This window comes from Nesoenas mayeri, assembly GCF_963082525.1.
Source record: "Nesoenas mayeri genome assembly, chromosome: 2".
Taxonomy (NCBI): Eukaryota; Metazoa; Chordata; class Aves; order Columbiformes; family Columbidae; genus Nesoenas; species Nesoenas mayeri.
In genome coordinates this window covers 34,028,138-34,050,831 of record NC_137543.1, presented here as the reverse complement: position 1 = coordinate 34,050,831, position 22,694 = coordinate 34,028,138, and the positions used below count along the sequence as shown (strand labels likewise).

At 37.8% G+C, this 22,694-nt stretch overlaps 1 protein-coding gene across 1 annotated transcript; it reads left to right on the top strand.

Annotated features, from left to right (window-relative positions):
* Positions 1–222: 222 nt before the first annotated feature.
* On the top strand, positions 223–22,394 carry PI15 (peptidase inhibitor 15; the record flags this gene model as incomplete). Its single annotated transcript, XM_080340106.1, has 5 exons — positions 223–495; positions 18,460–18,578; positions 18,850–18,982; positions 19,126–19,241; positions 22,259–22,394. 5 exons carry the CDS (start codon positions 223–225, stop codon positions 22,392–22,394), a joined length of 777 nt encoding a protein of 258 aa, XP_080196232.1.
* Positions 22,395–22,694: the final 300 nt, after the last annotated feature.

Below are 22,694 nucleotides of genomic sequence, written 5' to 3'. Positions count from 1 at the left end.
ATTAAAAATTGTTCAGTAACATATGTTTTGACTAGATTGTTTTTATGATTGAGCTGACAGACAGAATAATTTTTCTGATCACAGCCTGCCAGTTCAGTTTTTATTGCTACTTAGATGTACAGAATCACATCTTTGACATCTTCTCTTCTACAGATCTGTTTTCTACTACCCTGACTTAAAGCAGAGTACCTCTGTGGCCTATCTTCCTCCTTTGGCCCCAAAATGACAATAATCACTGCAATCAGTTGTGCTTTCTTATTTTCCATTCTCTGTGAAACAAGTGCATTAGTGTTACCCAACTCCACTGACCTACTCCTGTCAGATAATAATTTCACTGACATTGAGACAGCTTTGGCAGCTCATCTGGACTCTGCAAAAATTCCCAAAGCCAGGCGGAAGCGCTACATTTCACAGAATGATATGATTGCCATTCTTGATTATCATAATCAAGTCAGAGGCAAAGTTTTCCCACCTGCTTCCAACATGGAATATATGGTAAGTGAACTTTGTTTATTTCAAAGTAAAGCAAACTGTAAGTCAGTGATTTCATTAAAAAAAAAAAAAATTATGAAGGTTTAGTTAAGTTGACAAATTATTTTTAACTATTATTGCTTGCTAAATACTGAACTCTGAACATCTCACTTGCCCTGTTGAATTTTCATTTTGATAAATAGTCCCAATCAAGCTTCTGGGATGGAAGTAAATAGAGTTGTGAGTTAACTGCTTATTGGTCAGAGGAATAATATGTAATCACAACATGTGATTGTATGTGCTTAAGGTGCTAATCATTAGTAGCCCCATTGCTTTTGTGGAGTACACAGGCATTGCTCTGATGTCTGCAAAAAGGTAACCAATGACCATTTCAAATTTCTTTCACACATAATACTTTCAGAGATAATATGGTAAAAATATATTTGCAAAGTAATTAATTTGATGCACTGTTTGTCTCATGCTCATGTGTTTTACTTACTGCATATTTTTGTGTTCACTGAATACTTTTATTTTTCCATCGAATACAATGCATCTTTTAAATGTTTCTCTAATGTGAAGGTTTTAAATGTGCTCAAAATGTTATGCTTGTGGCAGGCACCTTTTCCCCTTATTGGCAAATACTCATTACGTGAATGATCTGTTCCCGTAGGTATGATAGAAGTTATTCATTCACTGTGATTTCATACTTGGCACTACTAGCTAAAGCAGCATGTTTGCTATTTTGTGTTCCAACTTTGAATGCATGCATACTGTGGAGCTCTAATGTTAAACATAGGTTGGCCGAGCAGAAATTTTTTTACCTTCTAAATAAGGTATTCAAACTGTTTGGAAAGCACAGACAGGTTGTGTCAGCACCTTAATATCTGCTTAAAGCCAGAGAGTTTCTCACGTGACAACAGATGGTTAACATGTTTGAGAAACAAGACACCATCAGCTTGACATAAAAAGAGGATAACAGTAACAACAGCTCCTCCTTTTTAGCTGCTAATGACTAACAATTTGGACATCTTTCTGTCACAGACGTTACCTAAATCTGGATTTGATCATATAACCCACTTAGCGCATCCCAGCAGCAGCTCAAAATGCTGACTGCACTCAAAACGTTGCAGTATGAAGACCTGTTGCCATACCATAGGCTGAGTTTGAAGTTTGCTTAAGTGGAAAGGTCAGATACAGAAAAAACAGAGAGGTTAGAAGTCAAGCTCAGTCATCATTTTCATTGCTGTGCTCTCCACTGACATTTCCTTTGATTCCGCATAAATAAACTTCGTTGTAATGTCTGAGGGAATGGCAGCCTACCATGCCCTTCCTTGGCTTGTGTGTTTTAGAAATGTGCTCCTGCAGTCTGGTTAAGTGAAGCCAGCACCCTGTCATATTCCCAAGAGTTTTGTAAGTGCAATGTTCTTAGCCTGTTCAGTAAAATAAAACAAAACCAAACCAAACCAAACCAAACAAAACAAAACCAACAACAACAAAAAAAACCAACCCCAAAAAAACAAACAAAAAACCAAACTTCAAAAGAGAAAGCAATCTTCCTTGATTAAATCTATTTTAATGCACTTGTATGCATAAACTATCGAGACTTTACCTATATTGGTTGGGTATTCTGCTGCAGCTCTGCTCTGCAATGATGCTATGCTAAGTTTAATATAAAGTCAAGACTCAAGCTATGCCCTTTACATCTTACATGTTATACATTTCCTTGCCAATTTTACTGTTGCTTTCACCAGTACCAACCAGCCATACGATGTATTTGTGTTCCCGTCAGCAACAGCCCCATTAGTAGTCTCAAGGGCAAAGTCTAAGGCTTTCTCTCATGTGTGGTTTTCCAGTCTGAAAGTACTTTGTGACTTCATGTTGCAGAATTCAGAGCAGCACTTCAATCCACGTAGGTAATGATCTAGAGCACAAGTTGAATGTGGATCCTCAAGTAACAGCCATCACCTTTGCCACCAATTCTCTTCCAGAATTTAGTCAGTCTGTGTGTGTGTCCCATGTAACTTTACAGAAAAACAAACAAACAAACAAACAACAGTAAGCAACATCCCACATAGCTTGCTCTAGCCATGGTAGCATTTATTTAACTTCTTAACTCCATGGCTACAGTAACATTTTGGTAAGAAGGTCTTGAAGATGACATAGTGCTGTATGCCACACCAAGACCCCTGTCAATAATGGCCATTTGAATTTTCTTTGTCCTTTCTTTGGTTTCTGTATAGTTTCAGTGGATGGCATGGTGTCTGTTGTGTCTTATGGGAATGTAAGGTTGCTGTTGATATATATAAAAAATGTGTCACTCAATACTTATTTGCATAAATAAGACAACAAACACTTTGTCATTACTGGCAGACAATGTGCACTGTGCTTAAAAGAACCTCACAGAGTGTGTGCTCCTGTCCTGAATACTATGGAAAAGTGCAGTGGCAGTGATGAAAATGGTCTTTCCCATTTCCCCTAACAATGACTGAAAGGATGTCACATGTTAGAAAGCTGGAATTACAAATGCAATAGTTTGGGGAAATCTCTTGTGTGTTGAAATAGAGAAGGACTAAGCAGTTTGGAAGCACAAGAAAAAGATGTTTTCTTATCTTCTCTCTGTCCACAGTCTTATTAAATTGTGTTTACTTTTTTTTTTTTTCCTAATCTTGTTAAGAACTTTGTTCTTATGAATTGCTGTAACACATTCTCACTTCTGTACAGTTCCATTTGCATTTTCTTCTCCACTGGTAAGAGCTTAGGGTTTAGCTGTATGGGTTTGTACTCATGACTCCAGTTCTCCATACTCAATCTTTTTGGGGCCTTTTATCCTTGACACATTCTGTCCCTTCCCCTGACGCAGTCTGTTTCTCACACGTTCGGTGCATTTGTAGATACTTTGAACTACTTGGGCATTATTCAATCTGCCCCTACTGTCTTGAAATTTTGTGTGCCGTAGGACTTGGCAAGAGAGGTCCCAAAGAATGGCTTTGAATGCGCATGCATTAGGCAGGGGAGGTTCTGATGAACACTGCAGTAACAGAGCTGGGGCATTGTTTTAATTCTCTTTGGGAGAGGTGAGCCTCAGTGCAGCTCCGACCTGCTGTTGTATGCAGTCCCCAATGTAACTGGAGAGCTGAGGAGTCAAAAGCAATGATGGGAGGCATTGTTCTATTATCAATACTTAGCAAAAGAAATATGTGTGTCTTATGCCAATGACACTTTGAGTCATCTTTCTCTTGGGATATCAGAACCTTATGAGTCAGTCTTTAAAGTAGTACTCATTTTGATTCTGGTTTTGGCACTGCTGATGCCTTCAATTGGAAGTTTTTCTGCAAATACAAGTCTAGAGTTAGTGCATATATGAAGGAAAGAGAAGGGGAACAACTTTGAAACCTCTTCTACTTTCAGGTAGAAGTAACGACCACTTATTTGTTTATTTATTTATTTTAATTCGTGTCTTCTTATGATATCCTTAATTATTCTTCATCCTAACACTGTCATTCTGCAGTCTTTGGTTGTGCTATAAAAGCTGATGTAATACCTGCAGAAAGAAAGATTAGATTATATTGTCTTTTTGACCTGGCAAAGGGTGAATATCATGTACTTGGCTTTGCATGCTTCTTCTGGAGAAAGCAGAAAGGTTCCATGCAATTTATGATCCAGAAGAAGTGTGTTGTAGAATTTCCTGTAGCTCTCTAGTGTGGAAGGCATGTAAATCTGCAAATCTAGAGGAGGTCTGTGAACAAGCAGATCCCTTTCTCTGAATGCTGATTCTGTACTGTAGAGGCCTGTGTTGCCTTTCTGGAACATCACGGCTACTTGGGAGACAAGTATGGATCTGCAATGTATTACCAGCTGAAATTTGGGTCTGATAAAGCATGTCATTTAGTATGCATTGGTGCTGTATTTAGACTTCCAAAACATTTGGGAATGAAATACCTGTTTCTTTGAGAATCCAATATAATTTTTACCCTCTCTACAATCATCCCCACTTGAGACCAGTTTCTTAAAAGTCCATATGTTCTTTGTTGCAGCTCACATCCCTGTGTGCATGCAAAACCTGTCTGAGCAGGTGCTTACTTACATACAGGCATTCTCTTTACAGTTTCACATTCACCAAGCAGAAGGAGTAACTCTTATATAACTGGGCCTTAATGAGCATTGAACACTGTCCTTCATGGCATTCCTGTAGGCAAAGTGGGAAAATCTGTTCTAGTTAAGAGTACTTTCAGGTGATGTGAATAACTTGTTAAAGAGCCATATGGGACATTGTGAGTAGTTCACTGATGGCCCTGCAAGGATAGGTCCTGGGCCCAGTACTGATCAACACAGTCCTTTGTAGACTGGCAGTAGCGTGTCTGAAGTATAATAGATGGAATAGGATTGCACACTTGAAAACATGAAACTGAATGTTTGTGGAATACTGTGTCAAGATTTTAAGAGCAGAAAAATGCTCTCGATAAACTTGAGCCTGTTTATGTATAGAAGATGTTCTGACATAGTTTCAATTCATTTTTGTTCAGTGATTGCATAAATGCACTTGTATATTTGAGGAAATCTACCCCTCGTTGAACGTGTTACTTTGTAGGACTCAAAAGAGTAAAAGATTCCCAGACTAGCCTGATATGAGTTAGTTTGGGTAACTACAAATTATTTCATGGCAGCATAAAGATAATTTCTCATGAGCTAGTGGCAGATGAGCTGGGAGTGGAGAATCTGAGCCTATTCATTTCTAGTAAATCCACATGAAAGACTGTGATAAAATGAACAAAGGAAATGAACTGTTGTTCTAAAATAAAAGTAATTGTGTTCCAAAAGAAACTCCTGTAGTCCTATGAAGGAGTCCATGTGAGTCATGGGGGAAATTTGTTCACTCTCTATGGCCCACCAGTGACCTTCTTTGCTGAGGGGATGAATTTGGAGACTTTGCTTCCTCTCCATGAGGATCTACAGACAACTTACAAAGTTAGGTCAGAGAAGCAATAATATAGCCAACTTAGTGGTCACAAATGTAAATAACTGCATTATTATTTCACTCATAAATTTGAAGGTCTTGCTAAAATTTTCTTTCTGTCAAGGTGATCTTGAAAATTCTATGAATACGCAGTAGATGATGGGTAAGACAAAATGAAAAAAAAAAAAAGCACTGCAAAAAAAACCCAAACACTTCAAGTTTTCCAAAGTGCTATTTAATACCTGAGGCCTTTAATATTGGCATAGAAAAAGTGAGTTAATTTGGCTTTCTCTTCAATTCAAAAGCATTTCTGATAAATAAGCTTCTCAATTTGTTTGTGTACTTCTTGCTGTTGTCAGTGTGGTTTCTTACAAACCATTCTAAATCTTAGAGGACAAGTTGTTCTTGAATTGTTTGCCCTGGCTCATCTACATGGTCCCACTGAAATCATCCGTGTCTGTAAGTAAGCATTGCAGGGCTAGTTCCTTCAAGATTTATGTCTAATGAGTTGGATATGATCTCTTAATTCATGTAGTTTATCCCTGCCTTGTTACAGGACTTCCTTTTGCATTAAATACATATGGTTTTCATCTTGTCTACTCCTGAACACATATAGTGATGCTGTCTCAGTCACATCTCTTGGCAAATGTTTTACTTTAGGAATAAAAAAGATTTCCAAATGTCTAACCTAAATATTTCCCTCCAAAACTCAGATAATTAATCTTTATATGCACTTTTTAACTGCTCAATAGAATTTCTCTCCTTTTTCATTTCAAACATTACCCTTTACATATTTACTGACAGTTTTCTTGGCATTAATTAAGATGCATGCATACATATAATGTTTCCTTAATTTCCATGTGCATGTCTTAAAATACTTCTGCATATTGGAGCAAATTACAGTTGCATTCCATTTACAGCTCTTTTGTTAAATCAGTGAACAGAACCCTTAAATGTCAAAGCAGATTACGCCCATCATTTTAACGCAAGTGCCATAATGCAATGGAGAATTTACTCTAGAATTTACTGGCAGCCTATTTTTTCCATTGAATAGCCCTGTTCCCATAAATCCTATGTATACGGTGAAGGGTGAAAAAAGTAATCAGATGATGAATCAGGGTACACAGATCTTAATCTGGTTTTTATCACGCCAAAGTACAAAGTAAATCTAAGTATCCCCAGTCTTCTGGGAGCTCAGAGCTTCCTCAGTGAAGTCCACCTATCCCAATTTGCCATGGCTTTTAGCTCGCTGTATGCTGGGAAGTCACAAGTGAGGTGAGACCAAATGAGAAGGAGTGTAATGGTGAAATGTGTTCACTGGCTCCAGTTTCTCCCTCCTACCACTTGTGTTTCTGTTTAGCCAGCTGATTATGTCCCTTCTTCCTGGTGCCAAAACCCAGCACCAGGATTGTCTCAAGATCATAGACTAATGGATTCTGGAATATAAATTCTCCCAGAAAATTAGAAGAAAACAGAAAGAACTGATGTGGTTTACAACAGTTACAGTTGGGCCTCTGTCTGTATGACAGCTTCAAAAGGAAGCAGTAATTTTCCAGCATACTCAGCCTTTTTCTGGAGTGGAGGTAAAACATGGCAACTGATGGTAGGCTGAAAGAAAGCAAGAGTAGATGGAACTTACTTTCTGCTAATTTTGGAGCAGTATAGTTACTTAGCTTTCTTTTACTTCACAGGTGAGTATATCCACTTACCTATTTTCTACTGCACCACTGTCACTAATACAATGCTGTACAACTCATTGACTGTCAGTGAGACGCAAGACGCTGCCCACTTTTCTAGGAGAGTTTTATCTAGAGAAGGTTAGGAAGCCCCATTTGGTCTCAGTAACTAAACTGATATTGATCTAGGGTCAAATTAAAGTTGATGCTAGCTATAAGAAGTACAAAATCCATTGGTTATGGTCAGAATGAACGACAGAAGACCTATTGGTTGAACAGAAAACGTCTTTCCTGGAAAGGACTCCTTGCAAAATCTGAAGTACTTCCCCAAAAATGCTATTGTTGATAAATATTGTGATAAAGAATGACTGTGTTAAACTTACTTTGGTATTAGAGCTCCTTTTCCAGTGATTTATGCATAAGAATTTTAAAACATCCTTCTTGATGGTGTTTTATAAGAGAATATTTACATTATTTAAATTTAGTATTAGCAGAAAGCCTTCTAGGAGTTTAAGCAAACAAAAAACAACCTAGTAAAGTCTCAGATAGAAAAGCAGCCTGCCCAGAGCCCTCAGATTAGACATTCCTTTATTATTAAATGTAGCACCTCTTGAACTTCTTGGCTAAAAACAGAGACAGGGCATTTTTCACAAGAATCTTGATCCAAAGTACACAGTGCTTTGTTTGATACATGAATGGAGATGGTAGTAACCTTACACCTCTCAACATTTTTATCCTCTTTCCGTACCTGAAAAGAAAAACTGAAAAGAAGAATAATCTATCCAGATCTGCAGAAAAGTGTATCCTAAAGACAGCAAAAGGATAACTGCTTGTTCGCATTTTGCACACAGAATACTGTCTTCAGCACAGGCACCTCCATGTACAAATGCATCTGCACATGCCCTGGGATGGGGTTTGAGGTCTATTTTAACTCAATTGAGAATGAACTGGTTTTGTACCTCTATCTGTACAGTGATATCTGTTAATCTTTATCAAGAGAAAGAATCTCAATTTGAGCTTTCTTCTTCTGAGAACAAAGAACTATTGTTCTTATTCTTCATCCTACAGAAAGAAGAAAGAAGCTGCTATGTGTTTTCTTTTGTGTCATGCTGCCATAACTTTCAGTTAGAGCTACTTAGATAATAATAAGTGTTTCCTTTGAAAGCTTTTAAAGAAATTAAGAACATTTCTGTTTTAATTAAAAACTTCAGTGGTTAGTGACAAAAATATGTGGATTTTTTTATTTTTTTCATATAGAAGAGAAACAAGGCACAACAAAAGAAATGCATTTTTCATTCACATTTTATGGCTTTGAGAAAAGGCAGTTTTCTCTGATCATATTTGAAATTATAAAGGTCAGACACCTTCCTTTTCAGACTTATGACCAATTGTCAGGGTGACATGGATCTAGACAAAGTTTGGTCCTTTTTGTTACCACTTCTGAGATAAGCTCTTGCCAACTAAAATACGCCTTGCAGTAGGTTAGGAAAGCACTGAGTATTTTAAGATATGTAGCTCTGATATTTAACTTTTCCAAAAGCTAAACAAATAATAACATATCAGGGAAGCTTATTGTTATTAAATCTGACAGCCTAGCAATTTTCTTTGTTTCTTCTTGTTTAAAAGGCTGGTGCCAAACATGAAAAGAAATGCAGACAACTTTTGGAAGAAACAAATTGACTATTAGCAGCGGTCAAGCTTCAAATGATAGGAGTTTGAATTTGAACCAGATAGACACCCAGGAATATGAACTTCTGTATAAAATACAGACTTGAATTTTCATAAGAAAAGAAATGCTGGCAAAGAAGTTTCTTGGACGTCTGTCTGGTGATGCCCAGATTACTATAAGACAGACCTTCTAATTCTGAGCCCTTCAGAACAGTGAATCAGATGTTTGGAGGTTTGGTTATATCAGAGTAAATTGACTATAGAACACTGGACAATTTTACTTCGGGTTGCAGTAGAGTAATGGACAAGCAGCTTAATGTACTAACCCCCTATTTATTTGCCAAAGAACAAAGTGTAGAACTTCAATTCCCATCAATATTTTTTTTCTCTAGAAAATGATTTTGGCAATTTTCTGTGCAAACTTTCTAATTGGCACCTAATGTATTTAGGAAAGAACTTGCACATGTAGTAGACACCAATTACAGTATGCACAGTAAAATTTCTAACAAGTGGCAGTTGAGAGCGAAAAGTATTCATATTCTTAGAGAGAGAGAGAGTGCACGAAGTCCAAATGATCTCAGAGCCCAAATAAATATATACAGTTTGCCAAATCTCTCTATAAATTCCAATGAGCTCATACGTATTCATCACATAGTATACACTGAAAAAAAGTGAGGTTCTTTCAGTCACTCTGCTGAAAAAGCATGTAGGCAGAAAGGTTGGTGGGCTATTTTATTAAGCTTTGCGCCAGATTTGGGGTAGTGAACATGGTGTGGTGTCCTACAGAAAGCCTCTGAACTGAAAATGCTACAGGCTTGGCTATGCAAAAGAGAAAGGGAGCAGTTGTGCAAGGGACCTTTGTGTGCCCTGCACACTGCTGTGAGATTTCTGAGAAACAGCCATCATGTGTGCAAGCGGTATGGCTGGTGCAAGGCTGCACAGCTGAATGACCCATGAGGACAAGACCTGCGTCTTGGAGGGTAGCAGCCTACACCTGCTAATCCGCTCTGGGGCTTGCGCTGACAGCTGTGGAGCACGGCTGCACAGATGTACTGGACATGTCGGATTTCATCCCTTAGCTTCCTAATGTTTTTCTCACAGGAAGAAATCACTTGAAGTGAGGTTCTCTTTCTTTCTCACTTGCTGCTGTTCTGGAAATAAGCTTTTAATCTTCACCTGGGCAAACAAGCAGAAGCATAGGGCTAAAGGAGAATAAAATTAGTTTTTTGATGGATCACTGCTAAAATAAGGTCCTACTGGCCACCTTTCTGAGGTACATGGGATCTATTGTGGATGTATTTGTGCCAAATAACAACCTGAAGACACAGGAAAAATAAACTAATGATGAATAAGATGCCAAAACTGACAAATAGCCACTTTCTGTTACTGCAAAATATGACAGTGTTGCCATGAAACTGTATTAAAATTGCATATCCAACACTTCATTTGCAATCTCGTTATGTTAGTGCAGTTGTGTAAAGGACCTGTTGAAGAAGAGGATAATTAAAACAGTGTACTCCACCTGTTTGCTCTGGGTTTGCATTCAAACCTGTACGTGGTGCTTGTCACTCCAGCTGCACCATCAGTGGCAGCCAGCTGAGAGGCTGGTCACACAGCAGCTGTCTTGACATTACAGACAGCAGCCCCAGCCCAATGCGCACAGGAAATTCCCAGAAGGGTAGCGAGTGACCGGGATGTGTGTGTTTTTCTTAAACTACTTGCTTTGCCACTGAGAAATATGCAAAGTGTTATCTTAGTTGATATGTCATATTAAAAGAAAAACAAACAACAAAAAACAAAATAAACCCCACAAACCAAACCAAACCAAACCAAACCAAACTAAAAACAACAAAATGAAACAATAAAAAACCCAAAACAAACAAAAACAAACAAACAACAACAAACCCACCCCAAATCCAAAGTACTCAGGGCTGCTGCTGGTATTTTATATTCAGAGTGACGCTCTGCTGAGATTCTCTTGTACTCTTGTGCAAGTGAGGGGAGCTTCCTTGCTACTGGCAACACAATTGAGCTAGGAAAGATTAAGGATTATGATGGCAAAAGAAATACGGAAGCACAGTTCTGTAGTGCTTGAATGCTTTAAAATGATCATTAGCAGATGCCATAGGCTCTCAAGTTAAAGATGTATCTATGGATTCCCCCAGTTAGCTCATCTCTCCTGGCTACGCAGCCTGTCGGCTGACAGCCTCAGTGAATGAGTGCTCCTACTTCTCCCCCTTTTTTTTTTCCACATTTTTTTTGGTGGCCATGAGGGCTGCAAAGTTAAATGGTTCTAAAAACATCCAGTTTAAACACAGATATCCATACAGAATGAGAAAAGCATTAACACAGTGTATCACTGTGTATTCTGCTCACAAATTGTTGCTACCTGTTACCATTAATAACCATGTCAGGGTACTAGCAGGGAAGAGTAAAGTTCATTGCCATTTGCTTTAGTAATGATGTATCTCTCTCATACAACAAGGCATGCATAAAGACATAACAATACTACGTGAGATATTTTCTTTTGTCACTGGAAGTTTGCTTTCTGAACTACAGGGAAGGTATCTGATTAATCTGAAAGCAGGTTGATTTTTGTCTCTGAAAATCAAGAAATCAAGAAAAACAAACATTAAAAATGCATCAGCTTTCTCATGGAAAGTTATCCTTGACTAAATGGTCATCCCCGTCCGAATAATACTTCTTCTTTTTCCACACATTGCATAATGAAGAACCAGACTACCGAAGGTTAGGTTGATGTATTTTTTTTTGTCTCACTCTCCATATTTGCCAAGAATAATGGATCTTAACTTTCTACTCTTCCAAATTCTGAACTTTAAGGACAACTTGCAAAGGGATGCAATTCCACGTGACAGTATCGGTCATTCTTTCTCAGGTGTGGCGTCTCTAGTGAGGGCAAATAAAATGTTAGATTTCAATTTACCTTTTCAGCTCTAAAAGTATTACTGGTTTAAATATCTGTTTTGCTTGGAAGGTATTTTAGTGCTTGAATTAATACTTTTTGTCTACCTGTAGGAAAGCCGAAATAAACATTTTAGCTGCATGTACTTAATTTTTACTTTTGAAGTAGTGAGTCATGAGAAAAAGACAATGTAATATCACTCTTAAAGAAAGTAAATGCAGCAAAGTGTTGACAGATTTTATGGATGACTTTGGAAGAAGCTAGTAATTCCTTTCTGTGGGAAGTGAAAAAAAATCAAAGCATGTTTTGCAGAATTTATGAATCAGATTATAAATCTGAGGACAGGTATCATCAAAATGGAAAGAGAAAATTATGAATTGTCTTTCTTTTTTTCTTTGACAGTGTGTTGAAGGGAGGTAACAGAAATGCATGCCCATTTTGATATTTAGAGAGCAGACAGATTTTTTTCCATTTTAAAATTATGAAACGTTGAAATTCTGCTTATTTTTCAAATAGTGAGGAGGTATCCTCTTTCAGAATAGGAAACAAGTCATTAATATTTTCTGGTCTATATAAAAGCCATTTAGGGATATAATATTTTTACACTTGCAGGGGTAGAGATTGTCTGTTTTTTAAGAAAAGCATCCATCAAGGGTCTATGTGAAGTTCTGAGACATTCATCCTTTCCTTTCTTGACTTAGCTAGTGATACTTGGGATGATGTATAACATCTCAGAACTCATTTGCATCACTCAAAGTATGAGAGAAAGCCTTAACAGAGTAAGGAAGCCTTCTCTCTCCTCTCTTTTTATAAAATGTTTTAAAAGTTCTCATTAAAACAATGAGAAACCTTGTGACATATTAAGAAGGCACTAAAGTAATAGTCATACAGGGCCACTGTCATGATTGATCTTTTCCTCTTATTTCAACAAATTATGAAATTAATATTCATTAAATGCACCTGTACTATGCGTTATATTTCTAGATCTTCCAGCTATGGAAAAATCTCTCAGAAAATGACCAGATGTAGCCTTTTGTCCAGATGTTGTCATACTTTGGATGGCCAAGCTGAGCTCAGAGACATGCTTACTGCTTTCTGGCGCGCTGTGGCATGCAAACTGAGATCTTACAAAGTTAGCTTGAAACTGAGCGTTTTAGTACTGATTACAGGCAGTAATATTGTGGTGACTGTGTTTGGACTGTCTTACTGAGACAGGTTAGTTTAAGGAAAAAACACAGTTATGTCATGAGCTTCACTGATATCCAGAGGTCCTGAATCAGACCTTACACAAGAAAAACATTTAGTTTCCTAACCTTTATGTAATTACTCAGTACATATATTATGAAGCCAGACTAGGACTCCAGCCTGTGTGCAGCAAAACTGAGAGGTGCCTCATGAAAAGAGAAGGTCCTTATGGAGGGTCTGACATGAAATATTTCATCTAGTCATACTGAAGCATATACATGCTCCTTTAATAAAGCTACATGTCCCAAATGACATGGTTCCTTGATATCATCAAAATCCTGAGGCCTGATATTTTGTTAGCACCAATGATGGACTCCAGACCCTGAGAAAGTTGCTTTGAATCCCTGCTTTCTTTTAGAGTAATTTAACCATCATTCACAGATGTTCTCAGGAATGTTTGCATGTTCAGGCTGTACTAACAGCTGTTGCAGTAGTGAATTTAAAGCTAGGAATATGAAACTTTTTACTTTTCAGGTAAAATTACCACAAAGTAAATGTCTCCACACTAGCAATGTGCTTTCACTAATACTGCAGTCCTTTAGAAAGTTTGCAGTAAGAACAGGTGATTTGGATTAGGAGACCTCTATTTAATTTGTCTTGCATACACTTGTTCAATGTTTTCTACTTAAAGTAGTGAGGTTGCGATCTGAAGTACCTTGTTGCTTTCAGCTTTATCTCCTGTTCTGCAACAGGGTTTGCCCCCTCAGATGTGTTGAGCAGGGTATCAAGAGAAAGCTACTCCATTTAAATGACTGGTATTAGGGGTACAATTCTGACTGTAATGAGAATGAGCAGAACTTTGCTTCTAAGTTCAAACTATAGTTAAAAATGGTTATGCACACCATTCCTCAAATTAAAGAATAGCTATTCATGTAGGAAGGGAACGGCCAAATATTGTTCAACAAATGTTGCAGATAGATCTTTGTAATATTGCAGTTAATTCTCTTCTCTTTCTTCATTATAATGTTTATTCAGCTTCACTGTTGTTTTAATACCTAAGAAGATAGTTGTGACCAGGACCTCCTGTTCCAACAAAGCTGTTCCAACAAAGAACAAAAGAGCAGCTCCATCCCTTGCACATATAAATTACCAGACCAACTGAGAGACAGCTACAGAAAGAGCTGCAGGACATGGAGGGGGGTGCAAGGGGACTGTGATCCACAACATTAAAATGCTTTTCTTGGGGAAGGAAGCTCGCTTTTTTGGACTTCAAAAAATGTCGTTCAACATCAAAGAAATTTTATTTTACAGTCCATTGCTTATTATACATTAGGGGAATAACAGAATTTATTTTAGTATTTGTCTACAGAATGAAGGAAAACAAAACAAAACAAACAAAAAACCCCTGAAAAACAACAACAACAAAAAAACCAACCATCTTGGGTGAAATTCTGGACTCACTGGCAAAATTCCTGCTGGTTTTATTAATGGTAAGAATTTATTACTGACTCTCAACCAGCATGCACTGTGTGAATGTAGAGAACACTCCAGAGCTGCCTCATAAAACCTCATAAACTGATCTCTGGTGTTGAGACTCCCTGTGTAGAAGCACTGGCCTGTTCCCTGTATTCAGTCTGCTTGGCAATTTTCAAGTGAAGTGTAGTTTTGCAGTGTTGTTTTGCAGGGAGCAGTGTAGAGGGCACAGTCAGACAGCTTTCTAGGAAAATAATCTTTGGCTGAGGAAAGAAAAATAAATTGGCCAAAGGATGTTCACATGAAGTTGCCAGCAGAAATGTGATGATACACTTAACTCTTATCGCATCTCAGTTTGACCCAGTTGAGGGGTGGGGAGGGTTTCCAGGCTGGACCAAATCAGTGGTCTGGAGAGTTTGAGAGGATCTTTATACTGGAAAGAAGGTGACTGCTTCCCCAGCTGCTAATGATCTAGCAAATGAAGATTTGCTATCCCCAGGGCGAGAATGAGCAGTTTGGCACTGGCAGTTTGCATGATTAACATTTGAAGATGAGTCATCTCCTCAGTCCTTGATCCACTGTGTATGCAAATCTTTTTCCTTTTTGCCATTTGCAGTTTTATGGTCATGTCATGCAGCATATTCAATAGTAACATTGAATTGACCATCGTTTCAGAGTTTATGATTTTGTTTATCATGCTATTTTTTAAAATTCTTTGCTAATTATCTTGAGCTCTTTTATTTATCCTCATACAGAAATTGCCCCTCTGGCTTTCAGGTTACTTTGGCTTCTCTTTTTAAGATATTTTTCTGTTTCTTTATGTGCTATTTATCAGTGTACAACAATGAAGCCTCATGGATTAAAAAATCTCTATGTGCTTGCCTTTTTATCTTACACACCCATAACAGGGGACTGAACAGTGATACAAATTAATACAAACGTAGACTCAGGAACAGATTTCTTTTGAAATGGGTGAACTAATGGTACAGTCTTTGACAGTTTAGAACAGGGGTGTCAAACTCATTTTCCCCAGGGGCCACACCAGCCTCGTGGTTCCCTTTAAAGGGCCGAGTATAATTTTAGAACTGTATAGATGTAGGAGTAGTTACACTTAGAAGATTTTAAGTCATTATGAGATAATAATTTTTCTGCTTCAGCCCATATTAATTATTTGCCTTTTCTTGTGGAGATGGTCTAGGTCTAGTCCTAGAGGGACTGAGACCACAATTATTTTTTCTGGGAAAATAAAAGTAAAATAAGAAAGGTCCAGCACTTCATCTTCTCCCATGAAATACAAATGATTTACACAACCAGAGGGGACTCTACAAGGGCTGTTCACCAGCCTGCTAATAAAGGAATGGAGGAAATTAAAAAATGCTACACATGCTCCCCTCCCACTTATTTATTGATCAGTTGTTATTTTCTTTCTTTATCTTTTTTCTATGTTTGTCAAAAATTTCATATGTCCAGAGAGTGGTCAAGTGTGAATAGATAATGGAAAGCAGAGCACATAATATATCACTGTAAAGTTTACTAGTCAAACCCACAACTTTTACCTGTTTCAAAAAACTCTCTGAAACTTTACCTATCAAATGCTGCAGGTGATTCTTGAGAACCAGAAAATGAAACTAAGGAGAAACTGAAGTGGACTGTCAGTGCTCACTGTCTAAGGTGGGGGCCATGCCTCATTTAGAAGGGGCATTAATAAGGAAACTAATCCAGTCTTCACATTTCTATCAAACACTTAACATGCTAATTTGCAAGGCAATTTAGTACATGAAAATATGCTGTGTAGAAATCAGGAGCTCAGTGCTATTTGTGCAAATACAGTACACATTTAGATTATTGTGGGACTGCAGCCAGGTCACTTGGGAGCAAGCACGCAAACCTCATGTTCAGCCTCCTGGCAGGGAGCACTCGTGCCAGAAGCATGATTAATCCCAGCAGAGGAGGGTGTTTATGGGGTGTCACAGTCCTGGCGGAGCTGCCCTGTATGGATGCACACCAGGCAGCTGTGTTTGGACCCATGCGCTGGATCCTTGTGCTCCTCTGTTTGCCTGGGCCTGGGTGGGCTCCAAACACTGACTGTGGCCCTGCTCTCACGCACTCTTCCTAGGCACATTTTTATACTTGTACCTATTGTTGTCCCTGCCTTTAAGCACTTTTTATGGGATCACTGATATACCACAGAGATTATAAAGAGTTTTTTTTACACTGGCCACATGCAGCTAATTGACTTAATATCAGAGGTACAAAGCTGAACTGTCTGTACACAGTTTTCTTCCCCTTGGGCCTTGGAGCATGTCCTGGGTTTTGGATGGCTCCACGTTCCCTCACCTTTACCCTAGTGCTCCTGCTTAGCCTTCCTCTTCCCAAGCTATAGAGTTATCTCTAACTCCTCCAAGAAACTCAGATTTTCGGAGCTGAAGTCAAAGTATTTCCTGGCTTGAAGACCATTCCTTCTTAGCATGCTTCTTCCTAACACTTGTCCTTTTTGTCCTTCTACTGGCAATTTGCTTTTTGTTCTGTGACATTTACATACAGGTTTAAAGTAAATCTGCTTTGCTTTAAGCACCATCCATCTTACTTTCCATAAGGTAGGTCCTCTTGAATGGAAGATCATTTGTGTTAAGGGTTTGTATTAATCCTGTTGAACTTCAGCTTTAATCTAGGAGGCACCTCACCCACTCCATATCAGCAAAAGCTTGGATCAATGAGGACGCAATTTCATGCAATTTACTAAATTTTGTCATTTTCACTTAGAGAAATTTCACAAACTACCAGACAGAAGTTAGGCCATGAATTACTGTCCTAGTCCATGATCTGCGGTCTGTCTTTCACTCTGCAGGTTTGTGAAATTAAACCTCCGAATTCAGTGTTAGAAATCATTATTCGCTGATAGAACAGAAAACATTTGTGATGTGGGTTGCCTTGTCCTTTGATAAGTTTTTTCTGAATTTGTCTGTTATTTCATACCTCAAAGAGTATACTCTCTGTTTTGTAGCCACTCAAGATTTATGAGTTTGCGTTTTTCTTTAAAAAGCTGTAATGGGCTGGGTAGGCAATTTTACTACATTCTGTTCCTGCCTTTCTATTAGTACTTGCAATTCACTAAAACTGTCCTGCACCAAAACACTCCACTTGAGGTATGTGAATAGCACATCTAATTCCAGGATCTAGAGCCTACTTGAGTATCACTCATCACTAATATGTACTAGGATTTCTGTGTAGCTGTAATATAGCAGTGAGATATTCTTTATCTAGAGCTCCAGCAACACAGTAGTTTCTGTTGCTGATATCTTCATTATTAATGAGACAGACTATTTGTTGTGGGGAAAACAGTGGAGTTACAAATCAAACATGCAAGTGAGCAGGAAAAGCATTTAAATGAGACAGTGTTTAAGTTCACTTGTCATATTCCTACCATTGGAAGAGAACTTAAGAGGTCAAATTGTCTCTTCTTACAGAGCTCTTATATTTTTATTCCAGGCAGGGAGCAATGTCAGCTCCCATGCAGAACAAAATGATGAAACTCGTACCACACCTGGAAACTATCCATAGTCTTTACATTTGTGGAATCCCTTTTCTTGACCTTGTGACCTCAAATATGAAAAGCTGCCACACACCCTCTCTCTCACTGTAGATACTCCCTGAGGTCCTATTTCAAATGTGTTGGGGTTTTGTGGGGTTTGTAATACCTGTGCTGACTTGTTCTTCCCTGTGTACCTCACCTCTTTAACTTCCATCTGAGGACCATTTGTGTTTCATTTCTCTCCACACATGAATCTCATCAACACAGAAGGGAAAATGGTAGTAGAATGCCTGTTCAGGGAAGGTTCTTTTTCTCAGAAAAAAAGGGAGCGATTTGAATACTAGGCTTCCCCTGATGATGTGGGCAGGAATTCTGTCCAGCATTAGGGCAAACCCTACTAGATCCTGTACATACTGCCCTTCAGTTTTCTGAAATCAAGAGCTCTGAGCCTACATTACACACCTGATGTGTTACGATAGCGTATTTGTGACTTAAGATACCTACTTCTTATGTTCTTGCACTCTGATTGCTGTTTTTTTTTCTCTGTTCTATTGTTATGAATATTTTATTTTTTCAGGTTTGGGATGAAACTCTTGCCAAATCTGCAGAGGCTTGGGCTGCTACATGCATTTGGGACCATGGACCTTCCTACTTACTGAGATTCTTGGGCCAGAACCTGTCTGTACGAACTGGAAGGTAGGCAGATACCATATAAAACAATTATTTTGTCAGCCTTTGAGAACCAGGTCTTAGACAGATGCAAGTGTCATCCAGTATTCTAGCAATAATTAATATTAATCTATGTTCATTTGGCTTAAGAATATTATTGCTTAATACTATGCCCCTAGTGATGCATGGAGAAATGTGCATTTAGGTGACTTGCATAAGAGGGATTAGCAGCTGAAAGTTCCAAGATACCTAAAACTAAAATGACATGTTTTTCCTCCTGTTTTTCAAACAAACCCAGGTATCGATCTATTCTCCAGTTGGTAAAGCCATGGTATGATGAGGTGAAGGATTATGCTTTCCCTTATCCTCAGGATTGCAACCCCAGGTGCCCCATGCGATGTTATGGACCCATGTGCACCCATTACACACAGGTTATATGAATTACATTCTTCTATTCAAAATCTACAGTCCAAAGCTGGACTTTTCTGTGATGTATTTATAGCTCTCTCAAATAAATGTATATATATATATTTCTTTTCAATATGGACTTCACCAATAATAAATATTTATTCAGATGGTTTGGGCCACTTCCAATCGCATAGGCTGCGCAATCCACACATGCCACAATATGAATGTCTGGGGATCTATTTGGCGACGAGCTGTTTACTTGGTATGCAACTATGCCCCAAAGTGAGTTACTTTCTTTTAATATTATTTTTATTCTTTATGCATGTTTTGGTCCTCTCATAGAACTGTTTACTGCCTTTTCTACAGCTTGACCTCTATTTGTGCTTTTTCTGCAAGCTGCTTATTCATTTTAACTTTACATCTGAATATACAGAAAATGCATGACTTTGGTATACAAGGAAGAAAAAGAAGTAATTTGATGTGTATGGAAAAACACCCAAAAACTTGTTTTCTATTGTTGTTGTTATTATAATTCTTTTTGTCTCCCTCCTTTATGCTGATTCCACTTTACTTTCAATTCCTTCTTTCTTCTACCTGTTTTATATAGACTCCTGATGAGCTAGACTTCCTGAGGTAAGAAATTGCACTATAGATCAGGCCCTTGATTTACTCTAAACATGTTGTTGCCCACCAGATACTTTTGTTTATGACCATGGTGCATAATGGCATTCATAGCACAGGTTTCCTACGAAGTCCATCTACCTAAGCTCAGTGTGTACAAATCTCATCTTGCCCATAGTAGGGTCTTTCAAAGTACAGGCCAAGTATAGGTGGCCCTATATTAGGCAGCTGTGCAGAGATCTATGTTAGGTTGAAATGAAGAAGTGAATTTTCTCCCAGTGTTTCCTAGATATCATCCCAAACTTACAGTCAGTTTCAGAATTCATTATTAAAGTGTGGCTCTGTGAGAGCTTTGATTTCAGGTCTTGTTTGGATGAGCACTTCAAAAGCAGCACGGACAGTGTAAATGGCTTGTTTCTCTGAATATATAATATTAGACAAAACCATAGTTCTGTATAGGAATCTAAGTATAATTAATTGAGCATATTTTCCATAAACTCTCAGTGGCACAGCTCCATTTGTGGCAAAGAATATGCAGGAATATATCATTATTCTAGCTGTTACAAGAGTAAAAGAATTTTTAAAGATTTTTCAACTTAAAAAAAAGAAGATAGGATTTAGTAAGAGAAGTGACTTGGAAAAAAACAAACAAACAAAACAATCAAACCAACCCTTTGGAAATCAAAGAGATTTCTCTGTCCTTTTGTCTTAAAAATTTATTAGAAAAAGTTGGTAAAAAATGAATGTAAGGGGTATCAGGCAGCAAAATCTGTATTTTATTTTTACATGGACAAGGTGAAATCAAAGTTTATAAGAGAAACCCAAATTCTATATTTTGCATATGTCCATTTAAAAAAAATTACTAAAAATTGCAGACTTTGTAGTGTACATCTTTCATGCTCATCTGTAGGAAAATAATGGGTTCATATATTAAGCATTATTGAAAACTGATGCATAGTTTGTGTATCAGTTAACAATGTTTTAATGAAAACTTATATTTTCTCAGTCTAAAAATCCCACTGTTTCTCAAACAGCAAACCAAAGCCTGGAGTTATAAGCTTCTTCTTTGGACGAGATTTTGAGTAGATCTTTGTTTCATAGGTAGTGGAACTGGGATTTTTACATCTGCTTCTTGCACAGCCACAAAAAGGTTATTGAATGGTCTTGTCTGGCTTAAGTTTATATTCCTAATAATTAATTGAGTTAAGGACATTAGATTTAGAGTCCTTGGGCACACATGCAGAAGACTCTTTGCCATATAAGGGGTGTGTCCTTCTGAGTAACCAGCACATCAGAAACTCCTCTAAAGATGAAGGTGGTGAGTATTGTAGACCCAACCTGAGTTATTAAGATTGGAATTTGGCAAAGATTCAGGATTTAGAACTCAAATAATTTTCACTGATACCATGCTGTAATGCTTAAAAATATCTATGTTTCTGAAATCAAGAAAAAAAAGAGTAAGTAGGATAGTTGCAAAGTTTAGAAAGGCCCTGTATCTGGCTATCTAATGGAGTCACACAAATCAGCCATGTGTTGCATAGCAAATGAAGCAGAAAGCAGCTTTCAGCAAACTCTTTCTGGACTTCCATATCTGTTATCAAACTAAATATATTCCCTGAGCACTTAGTCTGCTGTACCCATTTGGAAGAGAAATAGGAATGAGCAAATTATTTGAGAGATTCCTATGTTCTTCCAAGGCATAACCCAGACCAGGGCTTTTGATCCAATGATATTGGCTGAGAGGTGGGGGATGAGAAAATGTTTCCTAAATAATTGCATTACTCACTGCTATACCACGTCATATGCAAACTAGAGGAAAGTTCTCTGCTCAGTGAGACATAACACTTAAATAAAAATCTAATTTTAACTTTCTGCCTACATCACGAGTGTTACATGAATCTCTAAAAGCCTGGTGTTTATATAAGCACCTTCAAGTCTGGATGTATTTTTCAGATGTTTCTAGATCTTTCAGAGTTACTTCTTTTCACACTGTCGCTCTACAGACTTGTACACCTTTCCCCCCAGGCTCTATTACACAGCTGTATTCACCAGATGGGAGCCCTCCTTCTCATCTATTAAAACCTGTGAGACCACTACAAATGCCCCAATACAGTTCTTTTTAATACATTACTGGTGCAAATATTTTTCCTCTTCCCTTTTCTCTAACCATGAATTCAGCCTCAGAGATTCACAATGTGGACCCAGGGTAGTGCAACCTGAGAATAAGATTTTGCTCAGTTAATTTTTCCACTTTCTAAAACTAAGCTTTTAAGATAACAGCCAGACAAAAATAGTGCTCAAGAAAACCTTGTACCAATGCATCTGTTGCTCATTTCTCATAAATATAGCCCTTGGGTAAAAAATACTCTGTCTCAGGCTCGGAAAGTCAAAACTCACTTGACTGTAGCAAAAGAAAGAGGACTAGGACATCACTGCAAATGCTAAAGGATATGGAGTGGACCACTGGCCTGTGGTGATATGGTAATTCTGCTGTTTTGGGGAACTGGTAGATCAATGTTTGTCAGTAACCTGCAGAAATCTATGCATGTGTGTTTTCACTAACAGGGCATTTATCACTGAAGATATTAAGTTTAATAGCTCAAAACAAGTATGATTTAATTATTTTTTTTCTTCCTCTCTGAAATCACTGAGCATTCTTTTCCCTTTTTTATTTTCAGGGGGAATTGGATTGGAGAAGCACCATATAAAGTAGGAGTCCCATGTTCTGCTTGTCCGCCAAGCTATGGAGGCTCTTGTACCAACAATCTTTGTTTCCCAGGAGTAACATCAAACTACTTATACTGGTTTAAATAAGTTAAGTTTTACATTATTTTTGAAAGAAAATGAATGAGTAACAAGAAGCTTGTATGTTGAATTTTGCACATATTATATATAGAGAGATATTGTAATAATACTCTGATGTTTTCTTTTTGTATGCTTTTGTATAATTAGCTTTCAAAGTATAGTATAATTTGGTTTTAACACTTTGAGATTTAAGACTAGCATTAACCCTCTTACATTTTATTAATGGAGAGCAAACTAATTTTCACCTTAGCAAGTGTAGATTCCTGAAGATTAGGTTCTGTTAAAAGCACATTAAAAGATAGAATGTTA